A 21,058-nucleotide genomic window follows, 5' to 3' on the forward strand; every position below is an offset into this window, starting at 1 on the left:
CCCGATCGGTTTGGTTATGGTTTGGATTTTCTCCAAACCGATGTGATTGGTTCGGTTAAAAAAAAAACTCCCTAAACCAAACCAGACCGAACCGTGTGCAGCCCTAATACTGAGGGCCCTTTTCCTGCCCTTTATGCCAAGGGCGCCCTTGCATCTATCATTCCTCGTGTCTTAACTAAGACAAACATAAAACCAATATAACTACTATTTGCATGCAAGTTACATTTTAAGAGGATGTCCCAAGGTGGGGCCTCTAAATTAGCAAATAAAGACCAAATTTGTGGGATTTGCTAAGGACTACTTGGTTTCATTGAAACTCGGGTATTTTCGAAACGTTCAATGAAATTACTTCTTCAATGATTTTACAAAAGGGCGATGATTTTTTCACCCCACTTAGGATGATGCACTGCCATTTAACGTGATTTTACGTCAAAAAGCAATTAAAGTAAGGGAGATGATATTTTCACCCCATATTCGGTACGCATGCGCCCCCCTTCTAACCTGGACAGTGGGCAACTTTAACGCTTTTAGACGTCAAATCACGTTACCAGTGGGGCGCATGCTTACTGTAGTGGGGGTGAAAAATCATCGCCCTTAGGCTCTGTTCACTTGCATTCCTTGGAAAGCAAATCCCTGAAAACCTGCCTCTTTTTTCCTTGACAAGACAGAATTATGGTGTTCACTTGCTTTCCAGTGAAAATAGAATTACACATGTGGAATTTCTGAAATAAGTCAAAAAATGACATGGAAAAGCCCATTTCCCCCTCCTTTTTAGGGATTTGATTTCTGACAAAAAACACTCGGATTTCATTTTGCTGGGAAACTGGTGCAAAAAGAAGGGCAAGCAGTTTCCCTGAAAACCTTTTCCTGCGCAAGTGAACAGTCCAGAAATAGTTCAGGAAAACCTTTTCCTGCACAGATTCCTTGGATTTCTTTTCCTAATGCCACTTCAGATTCCCGATAAATATTCTCTTTTCTTTTCCCGGGAAACAAGTGAATAGAATCTGCCCACAATTCACGTTAATAGAGGGGCGCACCATCCTACAGTAAAAAAATTATATACCTTTTAAAAAACCGGCACGGGAACGTTGAAATGGCGAAATAAGTTATTCCTGGGCGGACGTGAAAGACGTCTTCAATTTGGTTAATTAGATCATGAACCACGTCAGCCACGTGACTTGGGCATTAGCTGGCGCTCGAAAGCCCAGATCCATGACGCGTAGATCGATCTGTCACCGGACACGTGTAGGATGGAGGTGACGCGGAAAAAACAATGGCGTGGACCATTATCAAAGGCCAACTCAACCATCACCACAGCCTCCGTATATACATGCTGTATACTGAGTCAGATATACGGACACGTGTCTGATGACTTGGCATTTTGGCCTCTTCTTCTTCTCTTCCTCCCGCCCCTTTCCCTCTGCACAACCAATTTTTTTTTTCTCCGTCCAATTTTTTTTTCTCACAAGAGAAAAACAGGAAAGGGCAAAATAAGCGAAGCTAGGGTTTTGGTCACTCTCTCTGTTGTGAATTATTGAAGCTCTGGAGATTTTGAGATACAATTAGAGCTTTTTTGTCCGATTCGGCGGCGAGGAGAGGGAGATTCGCAGGGTTTTTTTTTCCTTAATCGGAGGTTTTGAGCATTGAGAGTGTCAGGTATGAGGAATTTACTGTTAGAGTCTTTTTAATTTTGTTTATGTTGAATTTATAGAATAAATTGAAGATTATGGTTTGAGTTCGTGAAAAAAATGAGCTAGAGTTTTTGTAATTCTTTTGCTGATTTCTTTGGAATATTGATTTATTTTAGTTTTAAAGATTGTTTGGTAGAATTTTAGTCTGGTTACGTGGAAGTAGAATTCCTTTTTTTTTTTTTTTTTTAAATTAGCATTTTCTTTGATTTTAAGAAATTCTGTTATTCAAGCTCTCAAAGAAAATACAGATCGGCTCTGTTCACTTGTTTTCCCGGTAAAGGAAAAGAAAAGGTTTCCCGGGAACATGATGTGGCATTAGGAAAAGAAATCCAGGGAAACTATGTAGGAAAAGGTTTCCCGTGCTGTTCACACGCGCAGGAACTTTGCAGGAAAAGGTTTCCCGAGAAACTGCTTGCCCACCTTTTTTTCACTAGTTTTCCTGGGAAAGCAAATCCCACCAAGATAAAGGGAAAGGCTCCGTTCACTTGTTTTCCCGGGAAAGGAAAAGAAAATGCTTCCCGGGAATCTGACGTGGCATTAGGAAAAGAAATCCAAGGAATCTGTGCAGGAAAAGGTTTCCCTGGATTGTTTCTGGACTGTTCACTTGTGCAGGAAAAAGGTTTCCAAGGAAACTGCTTGCCCTTCTTTTTGCACTAGTTTTGTGGGGAAACGAAATCCGTATGTTTTTGGTCGGAAATGAAATTCCTAAAAGGGGGATGGGCTTTTCCATGTCATTTTTTGACTTATTGCAGAAATTCCACATGTGTAATTCTATTTTCCCTGGAAAGCAAGTGAACACCAGAATTCTGTCTTGTCAAGGTCTTGTCAAGGAAATAAGAGGCTGTTTTCCAGGGATTTGCTTTCAGGAACGTAAGTGAACATAGCCCAGGAATCTCAAACTTGTGAGAAAAGACTCATTTCCACATATTTTTCCCAATTTCCATGTCAGATGTGACATTTTCCACCTAGGCTCCTTCAAAAACCCGTGAAGACAAGTGAACATGCGAATTTTAGCTTTCTTGGAAAAAAGGGGGTGTTTTCCCGGGATCCGGTCTCCTGGGAACGCGAGTGAACTGAGCGTTTAAAGGAAACAGAGAGGCAAAGGCCCTGTTTGGATTGTAGGAATTTTCTGGAAAAGTTTGTAAAGGAAAAATATTTCTAAAAGTTCTTGCTTTTTTTTTACACATGAGGAAGATAAATTGAACCAATCCTATTCAATTTTTACTCAGAGAGACCTTCAATTTATGATAATATGCTTCTAAATTAATCATAATTATATTATTTTCCTATAAATCATGAAAAGAAAAAAAAATTAGAAAATATTTTCCTTCAGGAATGTTTTTCTTGCAATCCAAACAGGGCCAAAGGGAATTTGTTAATAAAGAAAAGGGGAACTATGCGGGAAATTCAAACAAAGGAGAGGATGAGGAGATCAAGGGAAAAAAAAACTAAAGTGGAAACTTACAGAAAAAAAAATTGGGGTTTTTAAGGACGTTTAAGCACTTTCAACAGAGGTTGGTAGGAAATTCAAAACCCTATGTTTTCATCACACATGTAGACAAAATCATAACTGGGGACACCTTCATTTCAGTGGTGGAAATGATAGGGCAACTCATCCCCATTTTGGAAAGAGACTGGTAATAGTAGCACAGTACCCCTTGTGCTTAAGGTAGTTCTGTCTTTTACCATCCCTGGTCTTCAGTAGCATGATCCAGAAATCCTTCATCTGAAGTTACTACTTCAAGATGGGTGTGTTAGGATAGCATTAATGCCCCTTTTTTGTCTGAATTTACGTGTGGGTCCTATGGTTGGCCTCCATGATTCCTGAAAGAAGCTCATAAAGTTCTTTATATGGGCACAAACATTCTCCATTTCACCTCTAGATATGATATGTAGTATCTACAATTTTTGAATGATAGAATTGTAGAATTGTAGAATATGATATCTACAATTTTTTTTTGAATGATAGAATTGTAGACATGTTCTTACTGCTATAATTCTTTAACTCTAGCATGACCGTTATATTTGCCAATCCTATCAACTTCTTATCTGCTCTTCCTATTTCAAAATTCTCTTTTTTTTCTTGATATAGCATGTTTTTGTTGACTTACCAATTTTTAGATCATTCACAAGGCAAATGATCTCTTTTAGCTACTCATTTTTCCATCATCATCACATGCTCTCTCTCTCTCTCTCTATAATCTTTTAGTCATGTTAGAGTGGTTGTTTTTATTTTCTATTCAATTACAAGATCTATGACTTACGTTCTTCATAATTTGGTATCTACAACTTCATTTTTCATAATTTGGATGTAATTTTCAGTTGAACAATCACTTAAAGCATCCTTCTTTCTCTATATCTGTTTTTGATACATAGATTGAAGGCAAACATGAATGTTGTCATTGTTGGCCTCTCAAGGAGATTCATAGGCTTGATAGAGAGACTTAAGCAACTACTTACTGTCACCAATTTATGATATTTGTACAGCATTACAGTTGAATAAACTAAAACCCCACCATTATACAGAGTACAACACTTTTCCATTATAGATAACAGTATTCTAGTACATAGGGCAAGGTTATTCCTGTTATTTTGAAGAAGCTAAGTGTGAGTCTGGAAATTTCAATGGACAGAAGGAACCAGCTTAGATGGTTCTCCAGTCTATTTTTGTCTTTGTAAAGTGATTATCAGGTTTTGGGCCAGTTTATAACATGTTGGAAAGGGCGGCCCAGTGGCGCGGTCTAGGGAGAGCTAGGTGTACACAGCCTTACGCCTGCTTTGCAGAGAGGCTGTTTCCGTGACTCGAACCCGTGACCACCAGGTCACAATGGAGCAACCTTACCGTTGTGCCAAGGCTCGCCCTCTGCCAGTTTGTAACAGGTTCTAATATAATTTTTTTTTCCGTCCATCCAAAAGTACTGTTTTAATATGGGAAACTTAGTACAAGTACATCTGAAAGAAAATGACTTTTTCTGGTGAAGAAAGTGATCCTTTAAGCCTTTCTAGTGAGCACACTATTGCCTAGCCAATGTGGTTATTATCGTTTTAGCTTGTTGGTTAAAATGTTAACTAAATCAGGACAGCTGGAGAAACAGATTGATGATCCTATCCATCCTATTGTACATATAATACCTGGCATGTCTTCATTTTGTTAGTTGCATTGCAGTGTGTCAATTTTATTTTAGTCGATTGGTTCATTAAATTTTTACTGGCATCTCCTATCATTTGCTTTACAACTTATATGCCTTTTCCTCTTTCCACGATTGTGAGACGTCGGTGAAATTGTTTTAAATGTAGCTGATTGAAGTTTGAATGCCAGGAACAGGATAGCATACTCTGATAGACAAAGTCCAGGTTTTCCGGAAACAACTGATTATATAGTCCGCAACTTAGTTGGTGGCCATGGGAAACTCTGAAGCTGGGACACCACCTAAGTCTGAGAAAGCATCTTCACCCAAGCAGGTGAGGGGTGGCAAACATTTGTTTTTCCATCTTTCATACTATTTTGAATTCAGTGAGTGAATTAGTGAACAATTTTCTTTTGTCCTCCAATCAGTTTGGTTTTGGGAGTAACCTCTCCACAATAGGACCGACCAACTGAACCGTCTAGATGTCTTACATGTATTGTATTTACTGGTTTAGTGTCTCTGATTGGAGGACTAAAGAAAAATTTTCACTCGGTATACAAGTTTGTGTACACAAGCTTTTGCATATATTTCCGTACTTTTCTTTCAGGGTACCTTTTGATTTCTTGCAAAGTGTTGGAAAATTAGACAAATTTTTTTTTCCATCGGCAGGAACAGAACAACATTCATGCATACCCCGATTGGGCAGCCATTCAGGTTATTCACTTCTCTACGTTTTAATTTTTTTTTTTTTTTTTAAAGTTTAAAGATGAGATTGGATAATGGTTGTTGGTATTGTAGTTGTGAAGATAAAATTCATTTCTGATTTGAATACATCTCAAGTTCAAAATTTCAATGCCATGAAACTGTAACTATACATTTAGTTGATTATTTGTCATCTTCAGGCATATTATGGCCCAGGGGTTAGTCTGTTTGGCTCTGCTGTTGCATCTGGTCATGCACCTCACCCGTACATGTGGGGCCCTCAGGTATTTGAGTTTCTTGTTTGTTCTATTATAGCACAAATTAGTGTAATTTATGAAATGATAACTGATAGACCTTTTAATTGAATGAGACTCAAAAGGGCATGCAACGTGCTGCCAATTGTCACTGGCGGTTTAGATCGACAAAATTATTCTTGTCCATCTGAACTGTGTAAAGTGTAAAGATGGATTTCCATGCATAGTCACGAATATCTCCAATATTTTAAAAAAGTGGGACAGACCCCTCTAGTGTAAAAGAGTAGTCAGAAATACAGTAGAGGGGGCTCTCCCGAGTATAAAAAGAGGCAAATATATCACGTCCCTTTAAAAAAATCATGATATGTTGCAATTTTTAGATTAATAACAAAATCTTGAAATTTAACCAAGGGATTGAAAGATAGCTAAGACATCTTTATATTTTATTTTTACAGTAAAAATATCACGATATTATTTGTTTTCCTAATTTTGTTCTTAAATTTTATATTTTTATATATTTTATTTTTTCAGCTGCTTTCCAGATATAAGCCAAAAAATAACAAAACATTAAAATATCTCGAGATACACCCCCTGAGAAATTCTCAAGACAAATATTTGTGACTGTTTGTATGTCACTTTGAAACTTGTAGTATCCAATGTTGGAAATGTTTTAACTTTTAAACTTATGCTTTTATAAAAGAAAATATTTCCCATATTGCCCTTTGTCTTCTTTGGTATTTGGAAAGACCCTTAGGGGCCGTTTGGAAACGTGAATTTTAGAATCCAGGATTTCTTCAAGAGAAGTGGACCAGCTGTCGTTTTTTTATTTCTCGCCCTTCTTTCCGTCGGCAAGAGAGTAGCAGATCATCCCATGTTTCCAGGTTTTAGAAATCTCAGGATGCAGGAGAGATTTCTACATAAAACCTGGATTTCTTACTTAAAATCCAAGAAACGTTGTCAGGACAACATACAGCAGGCTTGATCATGAACCCTCATTTACAATGTTTTCAAACTAAAACCTGGATTCTAAAATCCGTGTATCCAAACAGCCCTTAGTGTTTGTTTGGATGCACTAAATAGTGGGAAATCAGAGTAAGGACACATTTTCTATTTCCTAGCATTGCTTGGTTGCCATTTACTATTTACATGGCAGTCCTTGTCAGCTGTAAATTTTCCAAGTGCAAACCATTATGTACGTTTGACTTTCCTCTCAAATCAGAAGAAAAATGAAGTAAAGAAATGAGAATCTATATTCCTTCTACTTCTACTATATTACGTGCATCCAAATGGATCCCTAAGGGTTTCTAGTTTTTTTTAATGATGCTCTAGGTTTTTCTAGTAATCTTCCCTCTTTATGATAGTCCTACAAGATTAGTAGCAAAGTTTTGATTAGAGTTCAGTGTTTTATATAAGCTGATTCTCCACTTGACATTTTCTTAATTGTCTCAGCCGTTGATGCCGCCTTATGGTAATCCATATGCTGCAATGTATTCACATGGAGGGGTTTATGCTCACCCTTCAATGCCTTTTGTAAGTCCAGATTATAAGAGAAGTTTGCATCTTCTTTTCTTTGCTTTATTTGCAACTTGGACATCAAGATGATTATAATTTTTAATTGCTGGTTTAGGCCCATATTTGTAATGGAATGCTCTAATGCTTTAGAGAATTTCTATATGTGCAGGCATCACATCCGCACATCCATGGAATTACATCATCTGCCACAACAACTGACGCTGTGGTACTTAAAATTCTTTTGTTATTATTTTCTTCATTTCAACATTGCTTCTGATGTTAATGCTACCATTCAACACAAAAATACAATAAAAGGCTCTCCATCGGACACCGGAGTCTTATTCTGATCTTAGTTTTGCATGTTTCCGTTTTAGTTTTGTATCTCATTGCAGTGACTATGATGCAGACGGCGACCCCTTTAAGCAGGGAAACACCTGCTAAGTCATCGGGCAGTAGAGATCGTGGTTTAATGAAGAAGTTGAAAAGTTTTGACGGCCTGCCAGTGTCAACAGGCTATGGCAATGCTGAAAATGCAGCTGGGAGTGCATTGCTCCATCTTTCACAAAGGTTTGTTCATCTGAAAGTATTCCTTCCATCCTATGTCACAAATATCTCCGATATTTACCAAATATAGCGATTTTATCGCGACATTTTGATACAACGACGAAGCCCCGAAATAATCCCGAGAATTTTAAAAATACAGCGATATTTTCATTTACCATGATAATATCATGGTATTTTATATTTTATATTTTTTCTTAATTTATATATTTTTAAATAATTTTATTTTTATCATTTTTTCCTGATAAGCCCGAAAAAATAAAACAAATTTAATATATCCCGAGATTTTCCTCTGCTGACAAATTCTCGAGAACGATATTTGTGACTTAGCTTCCATCTTCCGATATTTTTTTGGTTCACAGCCATGAATGGTTGCTGTCCGATCCTAACTAGTTTGGCTGACTCTGTCTTTTATGACTTTGGGCATTACAGTTTGGAATGCGAAACGGAAGGTTCAAGTGATGGAAGTGATGGGAATACTTTACAAGGAGTAATTGTCTTTCTATTCTGGTTCATGCTTGACATTTTTAGTTGATATATTAATAATATGCTTGTAATTGGACTGCAAAGCTGAGTTATGGTCCTTATCTTTCTTTAGGGGAACCAAAGACAGAGGAAAAGAAGCGGTGAAGACATGTCAGTTGTAGGTATGATTATATTTTTCTCCAAGAATAATATTTCTACCAAAAAAGGTTATGAAGTTCCGTATATCTAGAGGGTATCACATCACCTCTGCTGTCTCGAGAATTTTTTGATTGATCTAGCTAAAGTTTCTGAACATTTCGTTGCTGATAAAAGTTTCTCTATCCTTTTTCCAACTAACTAGATTTTTTTTGGGTGGCTACATGCATCCTATTGATTGAGTTGGTAATAATTAGTCTGCCCCCCATAGATTAGGTTTAAACTGGATTGATTTGCATGGTGTTTGGTTTTCAAGATCAGAATTTTCACTCACATCTTGAAAATTTCATTTATTTATGGTACATTGATCTTTTAATGTTATTTACTTGCATTCCTTCCTAAATTGATCATTTGTTGATCCATTCTGGGTAACTGGCAGGAGAGGATGAGAATGCCAATGCACATGCCAACACCGCTGATGGTGGAGAGGCAAAGGCATTTTCTACAACACCTTCAGGGGTTACAGTAGCACAGGCAAGTGTTGTAGGGAAACCGGTGGTAACCATTCCTTCACCTGGCATGGCAATAGGAATGGAGTTCAGAGGTTCCATCAATGGGAAAGCAAAGTCGGTGGTTCCCGCTCGGGATGGTTTGTCTTCTGAACTGTGGATAAAGGTACGATCTGCCACTTCTTTGCTTCTCTTGTTTGCTATATATATTTCTCCTGTTGTTGAAACATCTCTGATCGTTTCTTGGAACATGTCCAATGGTAACTAATTAATAAATAGAATGATGAAAGCCATCTGATTTGCAATTTGAGGCAGAAATAAGCATCGATTGATTGATAAATCTAACACAGAATTAGGTGATAGATAAGCAACATTGTAAACAAGCATGTTTAGCTTTTACTCAACACTGCTGAATTTTTCTGCTAACTTGTGTCAAGTTTTCAACTTCGTTATTCTGTAGCTGAAACCGATTATCCTGTATGCACTAGACAATTTTTGTTTTGACCACCATTTAATCACGAAACTGCCATTTAAACCAGGAAGAAAATTGAGATAAACCCTATTGAAGGAAAGTGTTTATGCTTGCACCAATGGATACATGCTTCACCCATTTGTAGTCAAGCTTAGGAGAACTCCCCACCTTTGTTCTCCTTTTTGTGTTGTAAGCTACATTTAAGGCTGAGAGGTACCACTGAATTAGAACTGAGTAGCTTGGCTGAATCATGAAATACATACCCCTGTCTTTCTCTTGATATTTTTTTTATTGAAATGGCATTTGAGTTCAGTTCTTTTTCCTTAGTTGCACCATACCCCATAAAATAAACAAAACCAAACAATGGATAGACACATTATTGTGTCGTTAAATCCCATCATCAATCACCGAATTGTATGTGGGATCAAATTACAAGAAAAACTACTAGTCCTATGAATTTTGTAATATAACTTTTTTTAGGAGTTTTGAAATATAAGCAACAGTATGCTGAATTTTATCCAGTTCCTTTCCTTCTAGATGATTTGGCATACCTGATTGTGGTTAGTCTCTAATTGTGTCTCCATTATATTTGGATTTGAAACAGAAAAACCTTAAAAACTCTTTTTCTTCCTTCCATTACGTATTCCCTAGGATGAACGGGAGCTGAAACGAGAGAGGAGGAAGCAGTCTAATAGAGAATCTGCCAGAAGGTCACGCTTGAGGAAACAGGTAGGTGATTTAGATGATCATTTTCTATTCCTTTTGTTGTCCACATATTACATGGGTGATGTTTCACAGTTGACTACATGGCACCTATTTGAGTAATCGATTTTGTGTTTCAATTTTAATTGAACTTCCCAGGCGGAGAGTGAGGAACTTGTTGTGAAAGTTGAATCCCTCAATGATGAGAACATGGCTCTTAGATCTGAAATAAATAGGCTATCTGAGAACTCAGAGAAACTGAGGCAAGAGAATTCTATGTTAATGGTACTCTCTTATTCCTTCCCTTCCCTTTCCATTCTTTTATTCTCTACATTTGCCCTGTCTATGTAATTGTAATTCTAACTCAAAAGACTTAGGTAAATAGATATTTATGTATTTGGAACTTATGTGCTTTTGGCTTACAGGAGAAGCTGAAAAATGCACAACTAGGACAGGCAGAAACCGATAAGATTGAAAATATGGGGACATCACGTATTGGTACCGAGAATCTGTTATCCAGAGTAAATAACGAATCCAGCTCAAATAGCAGAAACGAGCAGCGGGAGAGCGAAACCCATGAGAACTCCAGTGGGAAGCTCCATCAACTGTTGAAATCTAATCCTAGGGTTGATGCTGTGGCTGCGGGCTGAAGAGATCCCCGTTTTTCAACTTGATTTTTTCTTCTACAATTATCAGCCCAAAATTATTACTAACCATGACTTGGTAAGCTTGAACAGACAAGCAGAAGACAGATTATAACTTGGGAGAGGTGACACCCTCAACTTGCTTGGGAGCCAGCGGAATTCAAGCCAATGGTGTTGAGCAGAGAGGAGTCTGATTATTACTGAGTAATCTGACACTTTTATCAAATAACATATGATCAATGATCTCTGTTCTGTTGGAGGTCAGATCCATTGAAACTTGTGTATATTGAAGATAGTTGAATGAATGTGGGGGTTTGTCTTAGTAATCCCTGTATTGTTCCTTTGGTTCTTCTTCGTTGTGATTAAGTGATAATTCTGGAGCTCTAGTTCCTTTGCTGCTTCTTTGTGATTATCTGGTTGTTTTTGTGCTCTAGTTCCTTTACTTATCTGTGATTATCTGATAGTTCTGGGCCTCTGTCGATCCATTGAGAAAAAAGATTGGGTCAATCTCAGGAGTCTTGATATTCCTAAAATTAGTTTTCTGCTAAAGGCATATGGAAGGTGTTTCGGGTCTGTTTTCATTTGTGCATATCGTCAACAAACATCAAAATATAAATATTATTGGGCTTCATTGTGTATTGGAGCCAAATTTGAAACTCTGCACATCAAATCATCAATTGGTGGAGGCTCATATTGTTTTAAGTTGAGATTAACACTTCAAATAATTTCATGACATTAACTTTAAACAGTCTTAAGCAGTGTGTTTTGGATTTTGAGAATCAATGCGAGTCCAAAACTGATAATTGGATTCAAAATTAATGTAATGTTTGGCTGCCGTGGGATTTTTTTTTTCCATGTAATTTTATTTTATTTAGTGGTGAAAGAGGGCCAGGGAGGGTGGAAGGAGGAGAGAGTACTATGGCGGGCCAGAATGGGGAGAGGTTGAGAAAATGTTGAAAGCCAGAGAAAAGAAAAACTCTTGAGGGGGCGTTTGGATATGTGGATTTTTAGAATCCAGTTTTAGTTTGAAAACATTGTAAAAGAGGGATCATGATCAAGCTGATGTGTGCTCTCCTGACTGCATTTCTTGGATTTTAAGTAAGAAATCCAGGGTTTACAAATCTGTCCCCAATCCTGAGATTTCTAAAACCCGTAAACATGGGACAATCTCCTGCTCTCTTGCTGTCAGAAAAAAGGGCGAGAAATCAGAAAACCACTTTTTTTTTTCCGTTTCCCATCTACAGTTTTGAGGAAATCCAAGATTCTAAAATCCGTGTAACCAAACGGCCCATAAATCAAAATACAATTGCAATTTATAGAATCTAATCAAAATATAGGTTATTTATTTTTTTACTTGGTTTTAGCAACTTCCTACGATCATGCGATCTCAAGTGTCTTCATCTCCCACCATTCCAAGCCCTACCTCATCGCCTGTGTAAGAAATAAATTTTCTTATTTAGATGCTTGCCTTATTTATGTTATTGGTATCTTAGATTAGGTTTCCTTATTTCCTTTTTTCTATTATACTTATTTCTATTTTCATATTTTGCTTTTCCTAATTTCTATATAATGTAGATGCCATATGGCTTTTGGAGCAAGGAATAATCAAATTTAGTGCAGTTTGCATCTTGGAGGTCGAGTTTCCTCGAATTAACTCATTGGAGGCCTGAGTTTCCTCAAATTAGCTCATTCTATCCATTTTTTATATCATCTCCTGCCCTATTTTCTTTTCTGATAGAACGGTGTTCTATCAACTTGACCTGACAAACTAATTCATGGAAAACATATTCATGTTTTCCAAACATGGCCTAAATGTAATATTGATTCAAATGATTAGTTTTGGATTCACAATCGGTTCTCTTCCCTGTTTGTTTTGGATTTTGAGCATCGATTCGAGTCCAAAACTGATGATTAGACTCAAAATTAGGGCCCTTTTTTGTTTTGGATTTTGTTGGATCATGAAAATTGATTGTGTTCAAAAACTGATTATTGGAGTTAAAATTAAACATAAATTCAAGCCCAACAGTTGTGAACTAATAATCGGTTTCCAAATCCAAAACAAACTGGTCCTTGTATGCAAATTAGGATACATTTTGGCAGTATCCAAAGATGCCCCTAGGCATACGAAAATCAATGGTTCAACATGTCTCAGCAGAATCCTCAATGAGGCTTGTCCTTGTAAAAACTCAGCTTCAAGGGCGCCTAATTGTATAAATGCCCTGGAAAATGTAATGTTGAAGGAATGATATTGTGGTTGGATGACCCTTCGGTTTAGCATTCCTCCATAGATAAATGTGCTTGGATCATCCTATCGATAGCATTTTCCTTCCAAACCCACCTTGTCTTTAGCTTTCTTGAAACTTGTTTTCCTGAAAAACAATTCTTCCAAAGTTTGCAAACAAATCGCACGAATTTTTCGGAAAAGAAAAACCTTTCCAAAACTTCATGCTTTCCCAAAATTGAGGAATGCTAGATTCACAGGCATCCTTGCAAAATAAGGGGCAAAGGGCGTCCCTGTTGGTCAAAAACCATTAAAAATGCAATTTTCTCTGCCATCTTTACTGGGTTTCGACCAATGGCGGAGCCCTTTGCCCCTTATTTTGCAAGGGCGCCTGTGAATCTAGCATTCCTCCCTAAAATTTATCATTTCCCTTTTGGCCTTTTCCTTAAGCCTACTGATATTACTGATATTGGCACTACCATGTTTTGACAAACCCACCTTGTCTTTAGCTTTTTAAAAAAATAAATAAAAATAAATAAATGTCTCATATCAGAGCCAGGTTTCGATCCTGGGACCTGTGGGTTATGGGCCCACCACGCTTCCGCTGCGCCACTCTGATTTGTTATTAAGGTATGTACACTTAAATATTAAACCCGAATTTTAATATATTTTTTCCTCCTACACGGCAAATACAATTTTCGTATTTTGTCGTTACTTCTCTCCTGTCTCTGTAGATCGTCGCCCATTGAACACCGAGGTCGATCTTCGTGTTCATAGATCTGTTTCAAACCGCAGGATCGTCTGATTACAAAGTCTTCGCGAGTTGTTACGATTCGATATTTGGTCTTGTCCCGGTAATTTTCCTTCGAGATTTTTGCCCCAACTTTCTGTGAATTTGAAGATAATTTCTCCGATTAATTTGCTTGAATTTCTCACGATCTGGCTCTGAGGTTCGTCATGAACATTGAGATTTTTTCTCTCTCTGCATAATTCTGTTAATCTAAAGTCTTAATTGGTGCGATTTCATCATGAAATGAAAATTTGATATGTAATTAGGGATGTTAGATTTATTATGTTTTATTGGATGAGTTGAATTTTAAGTAGTTTTCTTTTGCTGATTCCGTGTAAATTTGGGATGATTTTTTGGATTTCTTAAGAAATGGATAAACCATAGAGGTTTTAATGCTAACGAACACCCCCTAGGTTTCTTTAGTATTAAACTTCTGAGTTCTGACACTTGTTTTTTCTAAATTAGGGTTTTGGTTTTACAAACTTATGTTCTTTTATTTTTGTTATATTTGATTGCTTTAAAGCGTCATCTTTCATTTCTTAGTTCATGGTGAGATAGAGAAAAGTGGAAAACTCCAATACACATGACATTATATCATTATAAAAGAATAAGTTTCATGAATGAGAATAAAACCTTTAGTTCATTTTTTATGATTTTAGTCTCATGTCGTAGTGACTTTTACAACATATTGGGTTTAAAGTGATCTTATCTCATTCTATGTTGCAGAATGAGAGCTGGGTTTTCTGTAGTTTGAGCTTTAGATTGGATGAATATCTTTATAATTGATCATTCTTAAGAAAAAATGGATTCGATCTCATTCTATGCCTGCCCAACCATTTTTCAATTTCGCTTGAATTCAACTGGGTACATGTAATGCTGAGCTTCTGCTTGAGTTGTGGACCATTCACTCCATATGCATATCAATTACATATTAAAGAAATCATCAACTTTTCTACTTCGTTAGAATGTCACTAAGCGTAAAATGTAACCATGGTGCGGACTCAAAGAATATTAAATATAAGAGAAAAGATTTTGTTGGCTTCTTTCCTCATCAAAGTTGCTGCATATCTTCAAAATGACCTATCTTCTCAAATTATCCAATTTTATACCTAAAAAATAAAATAAAAAAAAATAAATTTATCCAATTTTATGCCCACTTTCACATCAGGTAAATGAAGGTTTACGATGCGACCTTAAAAATGCAGTGCATGATAGAGCTAAATTTCTAAATGACTCTTGGTTTTGACCCTTTATTTGTGTGTATAAGCACATGTCTGGTTGGGGAGGTGGGGGGAGGATGTTGGGAAATGATGTTTTTCTCCAAGGCAGGAGGTCACTTTTTACTTTTGGCTGATGGGAGAGAATCCTGTTTGTTTATGTTGGAGCTTCTTCCCTTTCGTCTGGGACGAACCATGACCCCGTCTTTCTTTTTAGTGATAGCGAATGACTCTTTTCCCAAGCTTTTTTTTAACCAAAGAAATCATTGATTATAGCTCTCTAATAAAGGATTTAATTCTCTGGATTGAATCTCGCTGTCAAACCAAATAACCCCAAGAACCTTGTGATTTCTTCACCCATAGAGGACTGGCCCATCCTACATCTGCGTTGGGACTTAAGATCAAGTCTATCCATGGTTCTATCTCCAGGATTACCAGTCAAGCGGAAAGCAGCTAGGGCTCTTTTTAAGTGTTTTTGACATCCAATAGAGGCCAGTCAGCGCCAGGTGCACTATTTTACATAACACTAGGATAACTTATTGCCCAACACCTATGTGGATCTTTGGGTGGCTTAGTGTGTTTTAATTTTTTAAATCTGAGGTTATCTTGCTAAAATTGTTATATTAGATTATTCTTTTCTCATATTAAACTAGAAAATTCCAAATGGAAACTCCATCTAATTCTCCATGAGGTTTTGACCAATGGCCATTGCCTTCAAATCTGTCAAGAAACTCTTTCAAACAAAGGGCCATTGTCAAGGTGTTCTGTGATATTTCATTAGTGATTGATTTGTTATTCGTTGCTTCCAGCTAGTTTTCTGGAATGGAGGAGCTAGAAGTTGAGAAGCACGCCAAATACATTTTAGCTATTGAAAAGGTTTGTAATGATTATATGTTATGCTTTTTAAGGATGGGAGTTGCACAATACTATCAGTTTCATGGACTCCTATATGTATTTTGTCATCAGAGGAAAGATGATTTTGAATCCTTGGTCATGGAGCATCTAAGGATGAATGGTGTGTATTGGGGATTATCTGCTTTGGATCTACTGCAAAAGCTTGGAAGTATTGATCAAGATGAAGTTGTTTCGTGGGTGATGAAATGTCAGCATGATTGTGGTTTGTGACCTACTCTTACACTATATAAATGTGATTCCATCTCCTTAGCGATGCTAAATAGTTGTGTATTGTATGTTTAATGCATATTCTCATTGTTTAAATAATGACATGGATTGAGTAGTTTATAATTTCTTTGACTAAGTGTTTCATTTTTTTCATTTTTTTTGTTTTGTATTTTCAAGGACCCTGATTTTCCGTAAAGAAAGCCTTAAATAGATCTTGCCCTGAACCCTTTTTTAGATCTTGGCCTTATAGTTTCAAATTTCAGTTCATTTGTTTTCTTTCTCTTTTTTGAGATTCGGCCTTGTTATTTGTCATAAAATATATGTCATGTTGGTTGGTTCTTATTGCATCCTATATTGTGTATTTCTTTTTTATTTTGTGACGTTCTATTTTTTCTTGGTTTAATATTTCCTGCAAGTTGATTGGTATTTTTAGTGAACTCACGACCCTCCATGGTTTCTACATAATTGATAAAAATTGATGGTGGGACGACCAAGCACATCTATATTATATTTCACACACACACACACACACAGAGAGAAAGAGAGAGAGAGAGAGATGAAGTGTAAATAAGTTGGAAAATGTAAAGATAGATATCTATGTTTTTTTTAATGAAGATAGAGAGATCTATGTTCAGACGAGTCTTGATGACATGTCAGCTCAGGGGTTACTTCAATTTGGTTTTCTCGCTTGTTAATGCAGCGAGTACGATTGAAACTTCAATTTGCCTATATTTATTAGTTGAATGTTGCTTCTCTTGACCTCTTCTTTTTGATATTTGTGTAAACAACGTAGTATATCCATACAGGCTCACTAAGTCCAGTCATGAGATACTATTATCAGAGGTCTTTTTAAGCCTGCAGTGTGTCTGGAGACCGCTTGCAACATCAACTATATTTATTATATGTTTATACAACTTTATTTAATTGTATTTAAAATTTTCCAAAATATAGATATTGTCAACTTTCAAATTTTTCTCACCATTCATATTTATGTGACAGAAGTTAAAGACTCCCAGTCTTGTTACTTTCTTGCTGCAAATGTCCTAAAATTAACAGTTTCAACATTGTGAAGTCAAATAAGTGTATCTCACCATTGGTTTCAGTTGGGCTTTTTTTTTTCGAATGGCTGGTTTCAGTTGGACTATAATATACGCAAAGAATGTATTTGTGAAAAACATAATTTGAGCTGTATCTTTTGGTGTGCAGGAGGGTTTGCTGGTAATATTGGACATGATCCACACATTCTATATACTCTTAGTGCTGTGCAGATTTTAGCTCTTCTTGACAAGCTGGATGATCTTGACACCGAGAAGTTGTCAAACTGTATCCTTCTTCTAGATTTTTTATTGTTCTTTCCTTCTGCCTTCACTTGTTTTATATTGTAACAGTTTATTATTTCTAATGAGTTCCCATGAAAAATGGCAACATATGGTATTTTTTGGGGTGTCATTGCAACTTGAAATACACAGTGGTGTTCAATGATGCAAGACATTTTAGGAACTATCTTTCGGAGAAGTAAAACATGATGGGATAAAAAAATAAAATATATAAAGACACGCTGTCTTACATTATCACTTTAGCATGAGGTTATTCTTACCAATGAAATCCTTGCACGTTTGTTTTTGTTGGTTTTTTTATAATTTGATTTCTGGAAATTAATCTCCTAACAATTTGACTTATTGAACCATTCGAAAATAAAAAAAAATAAAAAAATTGACTCATTGAGTTATTGACTGGAAATGGTACAGATCCAGCCATTTCTTGTTTCGCTTGATCTTAAAGTTAGATATTGCCGGGTTGCAGAATGAAGATGGATCATTTTCAGGTGACATGGGGGGTGAAATTGATACTCGGTAATTTATCTTTCCATCTCTTTGCTATTTCTATTGGTATTTTCGGAAGAGTATATTACGATTGGCTAAGTGTTCTAATTGTAGCTTGTTTGTCGATAGGTTTTCCTATATTGCAATCTGCTGCCTATCGCTATTACATCGTTTGGATAAAATTAATGTGGAAAAGGCCGTGGACTATATTGTGTGCTGCAAAAATATGGACGGTGGATTTGGATGCACACCTGGAGGGGAGTCTCATGCAGGGCAAAGTACATCCTTATTGTGGACTGCATGTTCATAGCATATCTTATATCACATGAGCATTGGTTATGTTGATATTTTGAAGTTGATCAAGTTTTTTTTTTCAGCCATTCCTGTCTAATCATTTTTTAGCCGTTCCAATTCTAGCATGTATTGTATTTGTAATAGGATTTTTTTTTCGTGTTTATTAGCTATTTTGGAATTTGTGAATCCTTTGATTTCAAACATGTTAAACCTTTTACTTACTTTTAGCCCATGTCTGGCAACCATGAATTGTGTTTTTCATGATAAATTAGTTTCTCACCATCGAGTAAGCTAATTTTCCAAGGAAAAAAAATCATGGTAGCCAAACATGCCCTTAGATGACATCGTATTAATTTATTTAGTTTTCTCTTGTTAACCCATTAAGCCTTGCATCTTTGGAGTAGATACCTCCCTTGCTGATGTAGAACTGATGTCTGCTCTCAGTTCTTTCTATTGGAAGGACTTTATGCCTTTTCACTTGTACATCTAAAGGAATTTGAGGGTTAAATTTTTCTTCTTTCCCCTAAATAAATGGATCATTGAAATCCATTGTTCTTTATGTTGTGCTTCACAATCTCATGACCTGATTAGATAAATTGCTTTCTTTGACGTTTATGTTCTTACGTACATGTCAATGGGGAATTGTATTGGAAGTCTTTTAAATATACTCCCCCATCCACACACGCATGCACACAACAAAAATGTTTTTCTTAAACCGCTTTTCTATTTCCAAGTGTCATGTAAGCATACTGTGTTGCTTCATTATTATTTGACAATGTTTAAAAACTTGCCTAGACAATCATTGTCTCAGCCATGTCAACTAGTGAATGGAAAACTCATAGAACTCATAAAATTGCTAAGGTCTACATAGCAGGTGGGAAACTGTTCTATTAAAGTTTTCAATAGGCTAGGGGCCTCATTGATCTCAATCGGGCAGAATTATGATTTCTATTAAAGCTTTAAAAATAGGCAAGGGGCCTCATTGATCTCAATCGAGCGGAATTATGATGTGGTTTTCTCAAGATTTGTCTCGCTGATTTATGTGAAACACACACGTGCTTGTATTTGTCATGACTCTGGACTTATGTTATTTCTCAAAGTTAAGGTTGCTTGTCATTGAGCCAATATATTCCGAGTTTGACAATGTGATTTGAATACCATTGTTAATGCAGTCTTCTGTTGTGTGGGTGCCCTTGCTCTAACTGGCTCTCTGCACCATATTGATAAGGACCTTCTTGGCTGGTGGTTATGTGAGCGGCAAGATAAAGGTGGAGGTCTAAATGGGCGCCCTGAAAAGCTCCCTGATGTAGGTCTCTTTATAACTCAACTTTTCTTTATAAAGTTCTGGAGCTCCCTTCTCTTAAATTTGCCAACGGTAATCCTTCCAGGTCTGCTACTCTTGGTGGGTTCTCTGTAGCTTGATTATGATTGACAGAGTTCATTGGATAGACAAGAATAAGCTTGCGACATTCATCTTAAAGTGTCAGGTTATTTCCAACTCATAGAATTTGAAGTTTCTAATGAGCTGCCTATAGTGTGTTTACACTCTATTTTCCAAAATGCAGGACACGGAGAATGGAGGGATTTCCGATAGGCCTGATGATGCTGTTGACATTTTTCATACCTATTTTGGCCTTGCAGGTAAAAGAGCAGGTTCCGATCTTTATTTTTCAATTGTCACACCCTTGATCCTTGTCTCTTCTGCCATCGCCTTTTCTAATTATAGCCCAGATTTGATTTCTATGTCATTATCTCACATTTCAGTGATGAATGATCTTTGGTAACATATTTTCCCTTACTTTTTATCTGTTGATATGCAGGACTTTCGCTTTTAGAGTATCCAGGATTAAAACCCATAGATCCGGCATATGCTTTACCTGTTGATATTGTGAATAGGATTTTCTTTGGCAGGTAAAATTCTAGTCTGAGTAAGTGCAGGGTTGATGTATTTTTTCCACATCAGAAACACACTGACATGTTCTTTTACGCATGTGACTCTGGAGTCTTAATTGAAATTCCCTACCTTATCCTTCTTAATTTGGTAGGTAAATCCTCGATCTCAAGTCTCCAACAAATTCAGAGCACCGTCCAATTGAGCTGTGGGCTTGACGTCTCACGTCAGCATTGGCTAGAAAAGATTGATGCTTACTAGGGGAGAGTAATGCAGAGCTGCACCATCCCAAGGAAGCTGATGCTAAATTGGAATAACTGGGTGATATAGCAAAGCACCAAAGACCAAGGTCCTCTTTTGATGTTTACCAATATCCTTCCTAAGATGTATTCCTAGGTAATCTGATTTGCAGAAGGAACATTAAGGCCTCTTGATGATTATATTTAACTTCAAAACCACTTGCATATTAGCTTATATGCAAATTATTTTTGGAGGTATCCAAAGAGGCCACAAGCCAAGTGGAGCATGTCTCACATGGCCTTGCCTATGACGCAACAAAAGAATTTGGAGCCTTTGCTGGATTTTTTTTTTATGGCATTGAGTTTTGTTCTGTTTATTTTATAATCAAAGTGGCTAATCAAATATCAGTTTATGCCTCTCCTTTCATGTGAATGGCCAATCATTTCTAAAGTGTCCAATCATTTCTAAAGTGTCTTGCAAACAAAAGCTGTGTGAACCAAATTCACTTGCAGGTGTTTTATCAGATAAATGAAGTAGGGCCCGTTTGAATGCCGAGAAGATTTTGATCTGGATTTCTCACATTTGTAGCCCTTTTTGCATTGTAATTTGGATCGGATCAAATTCTTGGATTTCTAATTCAGCAGCTAACAGTGAAAAAAAAATC

At 36.7% G+C, this 21,058-nt stretch overlaps 2 protein-coding genes and 1 non-coding gene across 6 annotated transcripts; 2 read left to right on the top strand and 1 right to left on the bottom strand.

Moving 5' to 3' along the window:
• Positions 1–1,409: 1,409 nt before the first annotated feature.
• On the top strand, positions 1,410–11,197 carry LOC143862614 (common plant regulatory factor 1-like). Its single transcript, XM_077373676.1, has 13 exons — positions 1,410–1,656; positions 5,011–5,153; positions 5,489–5,533; positions 5,722–5,805; positions 7,225–7,305; positions 7,457–7,513; positions 7,694–7,854; positions 8,281–8,338; positions 8,447–8,495; positions 8,909–9,144; positions 10,102–10,179; positions 10,312–10,437; positions 10,578–11,197. The coding sequence occupies exons 2-13, from the start codon at positions 5,094–5,096 to the stop codon at positions 10,800–10,802; spliced, it is 1,260 nt and encodes a 419-aa protein (XP_077229791.1). The 5' UTR covers positions 1,410–1,656; positions 5,011–5,093; the 3' UTR covers positions 10,803–11,197.
• LOC143862616 (geranylgeranyl transferase type-2 subunit beta 1-like) lies at positions 10,862–20,810 on the top strand. 4 transcript variants are annotated; one of them, XM_077373677.1, is made up of 13 exons: positions 12,339–12,430; positions 13,571–13,647; positions 13,752–13,967; positions 15,834–15,900; positions 15,991–16,141; positions 17,353–17,469; positions 17,933–17,999; positions 18,099–18,247; positions 19,436–19,569; positions 19,652–19,750; positions 19,829–19,904; positions 20,084–20,174; positions 20,309–20,810. In XM_077373677.1, the coding sequence occupies exons 4-13, from the start codon at positions 15,847–15,849 to the stop codon at positions 20,310–20,312; spliced, it is 942 nt and encodes a 313-aa protein (XP_077229792.1). In that variant the 5' UTR covers positions 12,339–12,430; positions 13,571–13,647; positions 13,752–13,967; positions 15,834–15,846; the 3' UTR covers positions 20,313–20,810. The 4 variants fall into 4 exon arrangements, 3 of the variants coding, with proteins under 3 accessions (XP_077229794.1, XP_077229792.1, XP_077229793.1); XM_077373679.1 differs by lacking the exons at positions 12,339–12,430; positions 13,571–13,647; positions 13,752–13,967 and adding an exon at positions 10,862–10,998; XR_013240384.1 differs by lacking the exons at positions 20,084–20,174; positions 20,309–20,810 and having other exon boundaries at positions 12,332–12,430; positions 19,436–19,573.
• Positions 13,565–13,636, bottom strand: TRNAM-CAU (transfer RNA methionine (anticodon CAU)). The gene has a single exon. It is a non-coding gene; the product is annotated as a tRNA-Met (tRNA).
• Positions 20,811–21,058: the final 248 nt, after the last annotated feature.

This window comes from Tasmannia lanceolata, unplaced genomic scaffold, assembly GCF_043159265.1.
Source record: "Tasmannia lanceolata isolate RefF3 unplaced genomic scaffold, GAP_Taslan_0.1 ptg000037l, whole genome shotgun sequence".
In the NCBI taxonomy this organism is placed as follows: domain Eukaryota; kingdom Viridiplantae; phylum Streptophyta; class Magnoliopsida; order Canellales; family Winteraceae; genus Tasmannia; species Tasmannia lanceolata.